This window comes from Callorhinus ursinus, unplaced genomic scaffold (assembly GCF_003265705.2).
Source record: "Callorhinus ursinus isolate GAN/ISIS: 27379988/994484 unplaced genomic scaffold, GSC_fseal_2.0 scaffold4, whole genome shotgun sequence".
NCBI lineage: Eukaryota > Metazoa > Chordata > Mammalia > Carnivora > Otariidae > Callorhinus > Callorhinus ursinus.
In genome coordinates, this window is record NW_027397066.1 from 20,176,422 (window position 1) to 20,192,466 (window position 16,045).

The following is a 16,045-nucleotide window of genomic DNA, read 5'->3' on the forward strand; positions in this document are numbered from 1 at the left end:
TCTTTTCATGTGGGGAGATTACTCAGTCTGTACTGTGAAAGGCACCTGGAAGTCAATCAGAAAGCCACAGTCTTAATGGCTTAAGGATGGAGTCTGGCTACCAGAACAGCTAGAAATTGAAAAGGGAAATCCTGAAAAGGAAGGAGTAACAGAGGGAAAGAGCTCCAAAATCTACACATACACCCTACCCAAATTCTTGGTTGACTCCTGAAGTCTGCATGAGGGAGACTCCAAGGAGCCCAGCAAAAAGCAACATCAGGATTGCTGAAAGAAATGATCAAAAATTTCAGGTGAAATTTGACTCTAGACTACTTAACTACATACTAGAATATATTAACACTCATCAGAAGAAAATAGAATCTAGAGGCTCTACAATATATCATCCACAAAATCCAATATACAATTTAAAAAATAACAAATATGTAAAAAAATGGGAAAATTTGACCCATAGTCAAGAAAAAAAGTAATCAATAGAAATTGACTCTAAGATAATTCAGATGTAAGAATTAGCAAAGATTTTCAAACACTTTACATATATTCAAGGACTTAAAAATATATATAGTCATAATAAACTAACAGATGGAAAATGTTAACAGATATATAGAAACTCTTAAAGAAGAGCCAAATGGAAATTCTAGTACTGAAAAGTACAACATTTGAAATACACCCACGAGGTGGGTTTAACAGTCAATTAGAAATGGCTGAAGGAGGGCGCCTGTGTGGCTCAGTCATTAAGCATCTGCCTTCGGTTTGGGTCATGATCCTAGGGTCCTGGGATCAAGCTCCACACTGGGTTCCCTGCTCAGCGGGAAGCCTGCTTCTCCCTCTCCCACTCCCCCGCTTGGGTTCCTGCTCTCACTGTCTCTGTCTCTGTCAAATAAATAAATAGAATCTTAAAAAAAAAAAAAAAAAGAAAAAAAGAAATGGCTGAAGGGTTGGCAAATTTAAAAACAGATTAAGAGAAATTATATAATCTGGAAAACAGATAAACCTATTGAAAAAAATTAGCAGAGTCCTATTTACCTTTAGGACAATATTAAAAAGTCTAACATATATATAATGGGAATCCCAGAATGGGACAGGAAAAAGCTTGGAAAAATAATGGCTGAAATTTTTCCAAATTTGTTGGAATATATACATTTACAGATCCAAGAAACCCAAGGAAAACTCAAGCAGGATATATATAAAGAAACTTATATCAAGAGCATCATGCTCAAGCTATTGAAAAAGCAAGGATAAAGAAAAAAATCTTAAAGGCAACTAGAGAAAATGACAGTGCAAACTGGGTGGGTGGGTGGAGGGACAGAATCCAGAAATAATGAAGCATAGAGGACAATGAAATTACATGTTTAGACTTGAACTTGGAGGGGGAGCAGGGGGACAACATAATCCAGAATTCTATATCTAGAGAAAGTATATTTTTTAAAATGATGGTGAAATAAAGATAATTTCAGATAAATGAAAACTTAGAATTTATCACCAGCAGATCTCTATTACAAAAAATGCTTTAAAAAAATTCTTCAGAGGGAAGGGAAATTATACTAGTTGGAAACTCAGATCTTTGGAAAGGCATGAGAGCGCTGGGGGGAAAAAAGAGCTCTGGAAATGGTAAATATGTGGGTAAATATAAAACACTATACATTGGTTTCTTAATTTCTTTATAAGACATGTAAATGTTTAAGACAAAATATATTCACTTTATTTAAACATATGTGGGTCTAATATATGTGACAATAATAACATAATGTATGGGGGATAAATAGAACAACACTTTTGCAAGGTTCTTATATTTTACATCAGGTACTACAGTATAAACTCTATATACACTGAGATAATTTAAGGATGTATACAGTAAGTGCTAGAATAAGCACTCAAAATTATTGTAAAGAGGTTTAGCAGAAGGTCAATAGAGGATTTAAGATGAAATATGAAGAAATATTTATTAACCCAAAAGAAAGCAAGAAAGGAGGAAGAGAAGAACAAAAAAAGGATGAAACAAATATAATACGATTGCAAATGACAGTAAATCTAAATCCAACCACATTAGTATTACATTAAATGTAAGTAGACTAAAAACTCTAATTGAAAGGCAGAAATTATCAGACTAAATGTAAATAATAAAATCAAGAACCAACTATAAGCTATTAGAGGAGATACATATTTACAAACATGCACACATAAAGACACAAACTGATTGAAAAGGATGGAAAAAGATTTATCAGGCAAACAGTAAGCCTAAGAAAAGTGGAGTGGTTATATTACTATCAGACAATATAGACTTCAAGGCAGGAGTATTAGGAGAGATAAGGAGGGACTGTTCATTATAAAAGGAAGGAAGGAAGGAAGGAAAGAAAGGACAGGGTCAAATCAAATCATCAGGTAGAAATTAAAACCCAACTGAAGACATAAAAATCCTGTGTATGCGCCTAATAACACAACTTCAAAAATATATAAAGCAAAACTTTACAAAACTAAAAGAAGAAATAGACAAATCTACAATCATAGAATGTAACCCTTATCACAGTGAGTGATAGAACAACTAAATGTAAAAATCCATAAGGATAGGGGTGCCTGGGTGGCTCAGTCAGTTAAGCATCTGACTCTTGATTTTGGCTCAGGTCATGATCTCAGAGTCCTGGGATTGAGCCCCATGTGGGGCTTGTGCTCAGCCTGGAGTCTGCCTGTCCCTCTCCCTCTGCTCCTCCCCCTTCTCTCCCTCTGTCTCTCTCAAATAAATAAAATCTTTTTAAAAAATCCATAAGGATATACCTGATGGGAATGACACTATCAATACTGAATTGATATTTATAGAAACAATTGATAGTTATAGACCCACTCAGCCACAGAATACACATTCTTTTTATTTTTTTATTTTTTTAAAGATTTTATTTATTTATTTGAGATAGAGAATGAGATAGAGAGAGCATGAGGGGGGGAGGGTCAGAGGGAGAAGCAGACTTCCCACTGAGCAGGGAGCCCGATGTGGGACTTGATCCTGGGACTCCAGGATCATGACCTGAGCCTAAGGCAGTCGCTCAACCAACTGAGCCACCCAGGCGCCCTACACATTCTTTTTAAAGAGCACATAGACTGTTCACTAATGTAGGTAATATACTAGGTTATGAAATGTCTCAATAAATTTCGAAAAAGGTTTAAATCTTGGTGTATCTTCTCTGGTCACAAGAGAATTAAATTAGAAATAAATACTAATTTCTAGAATAGCCCATAAATATTCGGAAATTACACACACACCTCGAAGAAGTGAGTCTAAGAAGAAAGCATAAGGGAAATAAAAAACTATTTTGAAATGATGAAAATGAAAACACAATAGCAAAAATTGTGAATGCAGATAAAGCAGTGCTTAGAGGGAAAGGCATAGCCTTTTCTTTTTTTAAAGATTTTATTTATTTATTTGACGGATAGAGACATAGCAAGAAAAGGAACACAAGCAGGGGGAGTGGGAGAGGGAGAAGCAGGCTTCCCGACGAGCAGGGAGCCCGATGTGGGGCTCCACCCCAGGACCCTGCAACCATGACCTGAGCTGAAGGCAGACGCTTGATGACTGAGCCACCCAGGCAACCCAGCATAGCTTTAAATAGTTATAGTTTTTAAAAATAGAAAGGTCCAAAATCAATACACTCTTCTACTCTAAGCAGCTCGCAAAAGAAGAGGAAATCAGATACAAATTAAGTAGCAAGAAGGAGATAATAAAACTCAAAAGTCAATGAACTAGAAAACAGAAAATCATTGGAACCCAAAGACAGCTTTGTGAAAAAAAATTTTTAAATGATAAACTTCTCGCTAAATCAGTCCGGGAAAAAAAGAGACAATATACAAACAACCGATGTCCAGGATGTCTGAACAAGAGACAAGGTCTCTACTCTGGTGGGCCTGGAGTGGGGTAACAAATGTTAGTCACAGAAATAAATGTGTAGGTATGAATTGTGGTAAACTCTATGAAGGAATTCTGCAGTGGAGGAGAGACTGATTTAGGTAGGACGGGAGCTCCTGGGCTGAGGTAAATTAACGCTAACCCAGGCGCTCCTCGCGGACATCCACCCCACCTCTCGTCTTCCCGCTCCAGCCGCTGCAGGTGACGGCCCCGCCCCGCGCCCCGCCCACACCCCCCCCTCCCCGCGCTTCCGCGCAGGCGCAGGGTTGGCGGGAGGTGGGGCGCGACTGGCGGCTGCGCGGGGACAACCGCCCGGCTGGCACGGAGCGGGGTGGTACGCCTGTGAGGTGTCCTCGACCCGACCCGGCGGCTGCGGTCCCCCGCGATGCTGAGGCCAGACCCGGGCAGCTCGCCTCTCTGAGCCGGTCTCAACGCGGAAGGCACAGAGGGAGGCAGGCCATGGCGGAGTCCTCCGAGCCCGGGCGGCTGGCGTCGGCGGACGGCGGCGGGAGCCTGGAAGAGGAGGACGACGAGGAGCGGGAGCCGCTGCTACCTCGGATCGCCTGGGCTCAGTCGCCTAAGGGCGCCCCGGGGAGCGCCGTCAGGGTCGTGGAGGCTGCGGGCGAGGAGGGCGCGGCCTCCCCTCGCGAGGCTGGAGACAAGGAACTGCTGCTCCCGTCCTGGGACGCGCCCAGCGGGCCCTCCCGGAGCGTGAGTGACCTCCGGAGCTCGCCGACCCGCCCGAAACGGAAACGCCCCCGAGTTGCAGGTGCCACCCGGCCCTTACCACCACCCCGCAGCCCTCCCCGCGCGCGCGTCGCCGCCCAGCCCCTCCCGGGTCCCATCTCTGTCCCCCAACCAGCACTTGCCTGGGAGGAAAGGCAGTCAGCCGGGCAACCCTCCCATCCGGAGCACCGGCCAGGGGGCGCGTCGCCGGTCGAACCTTGGACCCCTTGCCTTTCTCTCTGCTCCCCCCGTTTCCTCGCACCTTTTCCAGGGGGCATAGGCCACTTCACCGAAGGCCTGTGGTTGTCACGGGACTGATCCTTGGGGCCTCCCCTAAGATTAAGCCTAAACTTTTGAAATCAGACACGGAGAAAAACTTAGCACGGTAAAATGACGTAAGTTTGCTCAAGTTTGGACTTGAGGTTTGGATTAAGAACCCTGAACTATCAGGAAAGTTCCCTGGGTTGTGAATTTGCAAGGCAGATGGATGACAGCAGAGAGATGCACAGCAAGAATATCTAGGTGCCATTGGGACGCGTTTTCAAAACTTTTTCTGGTTAATGTTATTGTGACGTTAGCCAGAGGGGACAGAGGCAGTTGAATTTCTCTAGCTGCCAACTCTCTTGCAAAGTTTTCTTTCTTGAGTCATTTCTATTCTTATACTATAAGAGGTGGACTGGTAGCTTCAGGTGGAAAAGAGGGTAATTAATATGCTATGATGTTGAAAGCTAGTAAAAGTGTAAGCACGCTCTTGCAAGCATGAGTATTTGTTGATAAAGTAAGTTTTTTGGCAGGTTGAGTCGAGGTAGGCTACTTTGATAGTAAAATAGGGTGGACTTGTATGAATCGTAGCTGGAGATGAGATGGGCTAGTTTATAAACTTATGATAACATCTGTTTATTGGTGGTTGGGATGGTTTAAGTGAGGTGGTATGTGCACTGTGCCTGTAGTAGAACTCCATATGTGATGGCTTAAAGAAAAGCCACAGACAATGTCACTTTAATTAATGCTGCTTAGTTTTCCTGGAGTTTTTAGATTGTACATGTCCTGCTACCAGTACAGTAATGGAGCTCCTACAATTTAAGGAATTTGGGATAGAATAGATTATTCAAGTTGTAGTTGAACTTACATTCAAACATCCTCTCAGGCAGGTAAATCGAAGAGGCCCCAGAGAACCAAACTTTCCCCTTCACGTGTTTCATGAATAAAGCCTTAGCACACTGGTCTGACATGCATTATGCCATTATGTTAGCTAACAGGTGCACTGACAGCATAACATTGAACAGAACAAACATGATGATCACAAATGGACCCACATTCACCTACTTGCGTAATTTGTTTCAGTATTACCTAGAATCCCTTCTGTAAAGTAACTAAGATCTGTGTGGCTAGCTTGCTTTTTTCTACCCTCAAGTTACCTGTGTAGCTAGATTTTAAAAGAACCTAAAACCTTGAGTGTGTTTATTCTGTGAAAGTGAGGTTTTGTAAAAAAAAAAAAAAAAAAGTGTTAAGGTTAGAAAAAATAACAGTGGAATAGAATATAGTACTCAGAATACAAATGGGTTACTAAAGAGAATTCCTCCCTTTTTAAATGGTAATAATTTATTTGTATCACAGTTTACAGTTTGCTAAGATCTCTTTTTGTATAGTTCATTAATTCTCACAACAGCACAACAGGTTGTTATTCACCCTCATCCATGTTGTGAGGATTGAAAATGAATAAAACTGTAATGACGAGTCGGTCATAGAACTTCTGCGGTAAGCCAAAGTCAAGTATACAGGAAGTGGTAAAGCCAGAACTGAGCCTAGTTCTTCTTTTTATGTCCTGCATTTTTCCATTTTGCTGTAGATCCCAAGTATTATAAAATAACTGTTACTTGTGGATTTAAAAATAGTTTTTGAATTGTAAAAAGTATTCTAAAAATTTCAAACCAGTCTCCTAAAAAGTTAGTTTTTGAGTAATATAACTAGATTTTTAAGTTATTTTTTAATGAGTCCATTAACTTTCTTTGCCCTTTACCACCCAGTTCCCATGGAGCCACCTCTCTAGTTCTAAGAAAGTCCTACCTTTAGATTGATATTAACATTATTTATCTTATGCTTAATGCATATGCATTTATGCTTAACTATTTTGTTTATGTAAATAGGAGCTTTATGTACTCTAGCCAGTGGAAGAATGTCTGTAACCTTCACTTGAGCAAGACACTGACAAAGTCTAGAACCAGCATAAACATCGTGTTGTTGGGTCAGTGTCAAAGTAGAAAGATTAGTGGCATTCCTTGTTCTAGTTGTCATTTTACTCAGTGAGCTGGAGAGTAATAAAGATGATAATACCTATGTAGCAGTATGTGTAGGGCAGAGTTCTATGAGCTTCACTTATATTAATTCCTAACCAACCCCATGAAGTGACTACTATTCGTTACTCTCATTTTAAGGAAGCACAGAGAAATGAAGTGGTTTCTCAAGGTCCCAGTTAATACAAACCAGGAGCACTTACCAGTTTTGTTGGAGAGCCTACAATTAGAGAATGGTGTTAGAACACACAAAGAACTACCAAAGTAAAAGGAAGTGTGTATGTATAAACCTTTTAATGATTCATGGTGCCTTATAAATGTGTGAACAAAATAACATCGTTTAAAAGTAAGGAAGAAAGATGTGAGTGGGAAATAAGGTGATGAAAAACATAAGATGGAGGTTGGACTAAGAGTACACAAAATGCACAGGAGACGCTTGATGCAGGCAGCCCAAAAATCTGTTCTTTAAAGTTCCTGAGGAGGCAACTTGAGAGGAGCACAATCAGGGTGCCCATAAAGTTAAACTAGTTATTTGAATCAAAACAGACAAAGGAAAACCTGTCTTGTATCTTTTGGAGAAGAGACTATATGATGAATAGTATCTTTGTAATAAAAGTGATGAGTTTCATAGGAGCATTTCTTGTAACTTCCCTGAAACCCATTTTAAAAGAAGAAAATTCTAATGGATGGTGCTATCAGTGTTGCTGGATCCGTATTCTAGACACTGATAAGCTGGCTGAATTTAGAGGAAGATATGAGAAGAGTAGATGCCCTGTGTGTCTTGACAGTTCTCCACAGCTGAGCTTTTGAAAGATAGTGAGTGAGCAGCCACTTCTCCCTGTCAAGAGGTCATTCTTCAGCCAGTAATGAGAAGACACCTACTCTTCGTTTTCCATTTATTGCCGAGATACATCATTCTCAAATGCTTGAGTGCCCGCTGGGTGCCCGTGGAAATTGAGGCCTTGGGGAAACAGTAGTGACCAGATAGCAGATGCACGTTCAGTCACTCGCCTTGTCCCCACATGGCTTTATAGCCTAATAGTGGAAATGGTCAATTAAAACAGTTCCAACAGCAGGTATATTTGGATGGGGAAAACTGAGGGTTCCATTGAACTGTGCCCTGGATTTAGGGACCAAGGAACACTTAGCAGAGGAAATAGTATCCAATTTGAGACCTGAAAAATGGCTGGCCCTGGAACTCGCAAGGGCAGGGTTCTGATCACCAAACTAGTGAGCTAACCACTTTTCTTTTTAAAAAATATTCCGGTCAGTGGGTAAGATAGAATCCCAACCCCCTCAAGTGAGTAGGGGCTCATTTTGGCTTATTTATTAAAATGAGAACTTGATAATTATCACACGCACCCATATAAAAGATTTGTAAAATGGATTCTCTTATTCTGTTTTCAAGTCTGGTTACTAAAGGACCAGTGATAACCCTTAAGTGTGGTCAAGGGGATAGTTTGTTAATAAATAATTGTCAGATTTATTGAGGGCCCACTATGTACCAGGCACTGTTTTTAAGCACTTGGAATATACCAGAGAGCAAAACAAAGATCTCTGCCCTTCTGGAACTTAGATCCTTTTTTTTTTTTAGTGTTACAAGTGAGGAGATGGAGTTCAAGGATCAGTAAGAATTAGCCCTGGGGAGGAAGCTTGGACTATACATGGGGAATAGCATAGGCAAATGTTGAGAGGATGTGCTGGATATCTTAGGAAAAGTGAGGAGCTCATATAGGACTGGAACTTGAGTAGAAGGTCACCACATCTTAGAGGAGACCGAAAGGGAGTACATAAACAATACTTCATTTATTCAATTAAATATATATTAGGTACCCACTAAATGCTGATCTCTCATCCAGGTGCCAGGGATATACAGTGAATAAAGAAAGATAAAGTCTCTCCATTCTTAATTACTTTCATGGGGTAAATGAGAATGATTAGGAATTAGCATATCAATTGTATTGACATGACTACAATACTTGGATTATTTATTCTTCTTTTAAGTAAGTTAAATATGCCCAATTGCCCTTTTTGTAGTATTTTTCTTAGCACATACTTTTTAAAAAAAAAAAGATTTTATTTATTGAATTGCAGAGAGAGACACAGCGAGAGAGGGAACACCAGCAGGGGGAGTGGGAGAGGGAGAAGCAGGCTTCTCACGGAGCAGGGAACCCGACGCGGGGCTCCATCCCAGACCCAAGCTGAAGGCAGACGTTCAAGACTGAGCCACCCAGGTGCCCCATTAGCACATACTTTTAAAAATAAATAACAGTTTTATTTCTGCCTAAATTAAGGCAAATTTTAAATTAAGGTAAATTTATGTTTTGAATTTTCATAATGTTGAATGCATGTAATAGCCCTTTAAATACCTTCCAAAGTATGAATAATTTTTGCCTTGTCTGTCACTTTAAATGATTAATTGTTAATTCATTCTGCAAGTGTGTATTGAGTGCCTGTTATGTTCCAAGAACTGTAAAAGTTCTGGGCATACAGTGGTGAAAGAAATCCTTGTCTTTTTATAACTCACAAAATAAATTATGTATTGGGTGATAAGCGCTAAACAGGAAAATAAAGTGGAAGTTAGGGAGGATTGTATAGGGCCTTGGGGCCATTATAAGGACATGGACTTTTAGTGAGATGGGAAACCATTGGGCTGTTTTATACAAAAGAGTGACGCGATCTGACATTGGGTTTTTTTTTTTTTTAAGATTTTATTTATTTGAGAGAGTGAGCATGGGCCAGGGGATGGGGCAGGGGGGCAGAGGGAGAGGGAGAAGCAGACTCCCCGCTGAGCAGGGAGCCCAACTGGGTCGCGATCCCAGGACCCTGAAATCATGACCTGAGCGGAGGCAGGCGCTTAACCAACCGAGCCACCCAGGTGCCCCAGATCTGACAAGTTTTAAAAGGATTACTGCTATAGCTTCTCTGTTGAGTATAGAGAAGGCATGGGTGAAAGACGGAGAGTGGTTAGACTTATAATTATCCAGGTGAGAGTTGATGGTCACTTGAATCACATCAGGGGAATGGAGATGGTTGGATTCTGGGTGTTTATGTAAGGTAGAGCCAGGCAACCTGCTGATGGCTTGGATGTTGGAGGTGAGAGTATAAGATCATGGATGATTCCAAGGTTTTTGGCCTGAGCAGCTGAAAGATTTTGGAGTTGCCAACAACTGAAATAGGGAAGCCTGGGAGGGAAGCAGTCAGGAGGGGTGGCGAAGATAAGAATTGAATATTGGGGAGTAAAGTTTCAGCTGTCCATTAAACATCCAAGTAGAGATGTTGAGTATAGTAGTTTGGAGTTCAGGGCAGAAGTCCAGTCTTGAAATATAAATTTGGGAGTCATCAGTGTTGATGAAGAAGAGAAGAGGACCATGAACTGAATCTGAGGCATTGCAAAGTCAACCTGTCAGGGAGATAAAAATGAGCCAGCAAAGAGACTGAAAAAGAGGAGCCAATGAGGTGGGAAAACCTGGAGAAGGGGGATCCTGGAAGCCAAGTGAAGGAGGAGGGAGTGACCAACAGGGTCATATGTTGGAGTTGGGCAAGGAAGGTAAGTTCTAAGGTTAGATTTAGCGATATGGACGACTACATACCCCAGCAAAAGTTTTATCAATGGAATGGTTGGGACAGAAGCCTGATTTAAATGGGTTCAAGAGAAAATCAGGGAAGAAAAATTGGAGATGGTAAATATAAATAACTATAGAGGCCTTCTGCTATACAGAGGGTCAAAGAAAGTGAGGAAATGTCTAGGAGTATTGTGGGAGTTAGAGTTAGGATGAGAACAATTACAGCATGCTTTGTATGGTGATGGAAATGATCCAGTAAAGAGGGAAATATTGATGTAGGGAAGAACTGCTGAAGAAATGCCCAGGAGTCGGCAGGAAGAGATAGGGTCTGGTACACAAAATGAATGAGCTGATCTTGGAATTTAGGTGGTTCATCTATAGTAATAGGTGGAAGGCAGAGGATGTCGTGGGCAGATGTGGTGCAGAGGGCTGATGATAGTTTTTTCTGCTTGCATCTCTTAAGGCTCATCTGAGAGAGAGGAGGTGTTGGAAATTTGAGAAGAGGGCAGGGTGTGAGAGTTGCCCAGAACAGTGGGAGAGACTATGTACCGGGAGTTGTGCTAGTTCAGACTGCTAGAACAAAATATCATAGACGAAGTGGTTTAAACAACTTATTTCTAACAGTTCCAGAGACTGAGAAGTCCAAGATGAGAGTGCTGGCATGATCAGGGCTGGCTTCTTGGCTTGCAGATGGCCACCTTCTCTCTGTGTCCTCATGTGACACAGGGCGAGAGAGAGCATGCCCTTGGCACTAATCCTGTCGTGGGCGCCCTACCCTCATGACCTCATCTAAACATAATTACCTTCCAAAGACTCCATCTCCCAATGCCATTCCATTGGGAGTTAGGGCTTCAACATATTTTGGGAGGACAGTCTGTTCGTAACAGGAATGTAGTATGCTCCCCAGGCACCATGAAGGGCCCACCTGAGATTTCTGGTGATGAATTTAAATTAAAGTGAGCTATCGGGCATTGTGTTTGTGTATGTTTGTCTAATTGAGTTTAGCTCTCCAGGCCTAGGCATACTCAGCAGACAGTTGAGTTTAATCAGGACTGGTATTTTTCCAGGTGACCATGATGAGGGGAGGGAGGAAAGGAAGAGTGATTATGTGCTGACTGACCATAATTTCAGCTGGCCAAGGAGGGACATAAGGACACAAAGATCAGTTGACAACATGGTAGATCAGTGCTTTGTAGGCCCTAGGGGCGTGGAAGAATTTTTGGATTCACGGTACCAGAAGGAATGAACTAGGAGATAGAAGGTGCTTGAAATTGAAAGGTATAGAGAGGTTGCAGGTATTAGTAATGACAGATTTGAGGTATGACTGTGCAGTTGGAGGTTGAGATAGGCTGGAGAACAAAATCACTGGAAGAGAGGAATCCAGAGTAATGTGAGATATTCATTAGTGTGATTATTTCAACAAATAGGGATTTTGTTTTTCATGTGTCATTACTTGAAGTTTAAAGAGAAGTGGGGTTAGGGGGAAAAAAGGAAGGAGCCAAGCAACCCATACAATGCTTGATTACATTTTTGTTTCTGTACCTTAATATCCTAATGCTAATAACCTAACCCAGTATTACAGGTCCCTGTCATGAGCATTCTCATAGCTGGCCTTTCTTTTTTCTTTATGTTCTATATTAACATTGATTTTTTTTAATGCAATAATTATTGATTCTTCAGCATTGAATACATTCTTGGATGATCCTGAATTTGCTGATATTGTGTTGAAAGCAGAGCAAGCAATAGAATTTGGAGTTTTTCCAGAAAGAATCTCTCAAGGTTCAAGTGGAAGTTACTTTGTGAAGGATCCTAAGAGGGTGAGAATTTCACAGATCTGTAGTATACATAACAGAAATTTTGGAAAACACTAATTTGAATGTGAAATCACTGTGAGGTTCTGAAGATATTTTCCTAATAAATCTGATTGCACCCTTTTCAAAAATAATGATCAAGTTTTTGTTATTTTTAACTAAAGCATTCTACTATTTAGAAATAAAGCTCTTCATTTTAAGTCATAGTTTGGTGTCCTACTATTTTAATACTTGGTTTCAAGCATTTATGGAATACTCATATTCAGCAAAGGATTTGTTGAGTTTATATTCATAAGTCCTTACTTTACAGCAACTATATTAGCCAACCAAAGTAGAAATTTAAACTTTCAAAACGTATTTAATGTCATTTCCAGATCTTTTTCAAAGGCTTATTTTGCCCTAGGAGTATTTTTTCCTGCATTATGCCAGAGGAGCCTGGGCAGTCTGAAGATTGAAGACATTGGAATGTGACATAGTGAAATGAACCAAAGTATAATTCTAGGGCAGAAGAAAGAAGTTGATATGGGACTTTGTTCCACTTAGTCTAGAATTTTTCAGAAATCTATATTATTATCTCTAAGAGCTTTCTGAATGTTACATAGCCAGCAGTTCTTTTTTCAGGAGTAAAAAAGATTATGATTTTATCCTAATATTTTTTGCAAAGATTGAAGATGTATTTTAAAAAACAAAGTCTTTTTTGAGTTTTAAATGTATATGTAGGTAATGTCAATCTATCAGCCTTTATTCCAAGTATGATTTTGTAATTTGTTCTTGTTGACTTTTTTACTAGAGACTTAGATTTTATTACATTATAAAGCAATTATGTACTTAAAATTATAAGCAATTATATACTTAAAATTTTAAATCTTGTCTAAGGATAATTCACCCTCTAAATTTAATATGAATATATTTTATCAGACCAGTAATAAAGATTATAGACTTGAGATATCCATGAGCAATTTTTTCAAGAGGAGAGAATTTATTTAAAATTGATTCATAAAAAAAAAATGGGAAAAGATTAGGGTAGGAGGATCTCACAGCATAGATGTTCACATGTAGCTATCATTACCTTTGTATTTTAGAGACTACTTTTTGTCATTGGATTTATTAGGTCATTTAACAAATGCTTGAATGCCTACTGTGTACAGGCACTGTACTGAATACTTGGGATACAGCCCTAACAAGCAAAGTCTCTGTCCTTTAGAATGTACATCTAATGAGAAAGTAGATGATAAACAAACATATAATTTTGATATTTAATAGATACTGAATAATAACATCGTTTGACCTAGTTTGACCTAGAGCAGTGGTTTTCAAACATTGTAAATCAGTGTAACCCTTTCATAACTTGGAAGTACAGTAACAAAACAGATGAAGTCAGAGTTGATCTAGTTAAGTGGCATGGGGTCTTAGAGCCCTCTCTCATCTCCACTCTCACCTTCCCTAGTGTTTCTCAGAGCACAGTTTGAAAACTACTAGCCCAAAGGATTATTGATGTTAGATTGTTGAATGAGAATGAATATAAAAACATAATTAAAACTGAACCTCTTAAGATGTAAGGATAATGCCCAAATCTGGTGGGAAGAAATACAAAAAGATTGCTCAAAATGCATTTTATGGATTATTGTCTCTCTATATTAAAAGTCTTAACAAAATTTCTACTTTTTTATATAGAAAATTATTGGTGTGTTTAAACCCAAATCAGAAGAGCCTTATGGCCAACTGAATCCAAAATGGACCAAATATGTTCATAAGGTCTGCTGCCCTTGCTGCTTTGGTAGAGGCTGCCTGCTTCCTAATCAGGGATACCTTTCTGAAGCTGGTGCCTCCCTTGTGGATGAAAAGCTTCATCTGGGCATTGTACCTAAAACAAAGGTAAAAGAGAAATTGTTTTTAATTATGTACTTCTAATTTATAGTCTACTTCTCTGTGAACACTTTAGTAATATTTCTAATGACAGAGCCTAAAGTTGAGCACTTGTTTTGGTAATCCAGAGTCATGAGTAATTAATAAATTGATTCTAGTGGAGATCCACATAGTGTCCAAGGGGAATATCCCCTGCTCATACAAGGTTCTATGGTGCTGACAAGAGGGAAAAAAACTAAAATTTAGAAAGAAAAATACTGAGGTTCTAGATACTCTCTTGAAGGTAGAGATAACTAATGTGCTCAAAGGACTGCTTTTTTTTTTCTTTTTAGCCTTTATAAATTTTTACTTGAAGACTTCCTCAGAATGTTCGTTCCTAATTCAACAACTCTGGACGATTACTTCTTGCTTCCACTGGCCAGTTTTAGGCTGTCCCTCCCAGAAATATATGCCATTTAACTGAGTTTGCAAAATCCCTAAGCCTTTCTATTTTAGATTATCTGAGACATTTAGTATAGGGTTAAACTCTGCTAATTTATAGTTTTAGAGTACATTTCATGTAGTGTATGAGTAGAAATACTGCAATGCAAATTCTAATAACCATTTTTCTAAAACTGTGTGTTTCTAGGTGGTTTGGCTTGTCAGTGAGACATTTAACTACAGTGCAATTGACCGTGCAAAATCTCGAGGCAAAAAGTATGCTTTAGAGAAAGTGCCAAAAGTAGGTAGAAAATTCCATCGGATAGGACTCCCTCCTAAGGTAAATTACTGTGCTAAGTTTTATTTGGGGGGCAATTCAGCATATATTACCTGAGCACTGTGTGCTGTAGGTGCAGATATAATAGTAAATAAAATGGGTTTTTCATACTCAAAGAGCTTATAATGAATAAGCCATCTCAGTGCAATATGATAAAGCTGTTAGGATGGTTAAATGCAGGAAGGTCAGAGATTGGGGAGGGTTGTCTCACTCAGTTTGGATGGTTAGGGAGTGTTTCCAAGAGGAGTTTGCACCTTTGGCTTTTTAAAGTAAAGGCTAAATGCACAGGTCAAGAACCAGACCTGGGTTTCCCTCCCAGCCTCTCTACCAGTTAGCTCTGAGACCTTGGGCAAGTCCCCTACTCTCTAAGCCCTAGGCTCTATAAAACGGGGGTGAGAAAAACTACCTCCTGGGGCTGTGAGATTAAATGAAGAAATTCATGTCAAGTACTTGGTATGGTACCCGGCACACAGTGTAGTAAGTGGTAGTAATTATGTTACTGGCTACATACTAGATTTTGTTCTTTCTTACCACTTTTAAATAAACCTGAGGAATGATTAGCAGCTAACTAAGCAAGAGTGGGGAGGATTCATGGGAAAGCATTCTAGAAAAACTTTAGGCTTTTTTTTTTTTAATATATTTGTGATTTTCTTTTGTGGTTGCAATGCATTTGTCTAGATAAAAGAATTTGAATAAAAATTCATGGTTAACATAAATTGTTTTTAAAATTGTACTCCAGGTAAGCAGGAAGTTTGGAAATTTTTACAAGGCCTATTATTCCTTGGATATGCTGAAATTAAGTGTGACTAAAGAAGGATATTATTATTTCCATATTTATGACTACTAGGACTTATAAGTGCTTTAAAGAAAACCTTTTAGCAATAGTTAAAATTTCATGCCAACAACAAGAACATAGTGTTAAGATAAGAAATAGATTTTCTTTGTGGTAGTTTGTATTTATGAGACCAACTAGGTGACCTGTATGTCCTGTGCTGTAAATACATGCATATAGTAATTTTAGTGACAGAAATGCATTTTAAAATGGACATATTTTCGAGGAAAGGATTTTCTTAAAAACCACTATAGAGTTTATGATTGATTGATTAGTTCTTTAAAATTTGTGACAGTATCTG

General features: G+C 39.4%; 1 protein-coding gene across 4 annotated transcripts in view; it reads left to right on the forward strand.

Annotated features, from left to right (window-relative positions):
* Window positions 1-4,167: 4,167 nt before the first annotated feature.
* The window catches only part of PI4K2B (phosphatidylinositol 4-kinase type 2 beta), a 28,958-nt gene continuing 17,080 nt past the window's right edge, over window positions 4,168-16,045 (forward strand). For all 4 annotated transcript variants that reach the window (XR_012377868.1, XM_025887318.2, XM_073891495.1 and 1 more), the window contains exons 1-4: window positions 4,168-4,661; window positions 12,159-12,295; window positions 13,964-14,164; window positions 14,784-14,915. Coding sequence is in view for 3 of the 4 variants with exons in the window: in XM_025887318.2 (XP_025743103.1) it covers window positions 4,352-4,661; window positions 12,159-12,295; window positions 13,964-14,164; window positions 14,784-14,915 (780 nt within the window). In the remaining variant the exon portion in view is untranslated. The remainder of the gene's footprint in view (window positions 4,662-12,158; window positions 12,296-13,963; window positions 14,165-14,783; window positions 14,916-16,045) is intronic.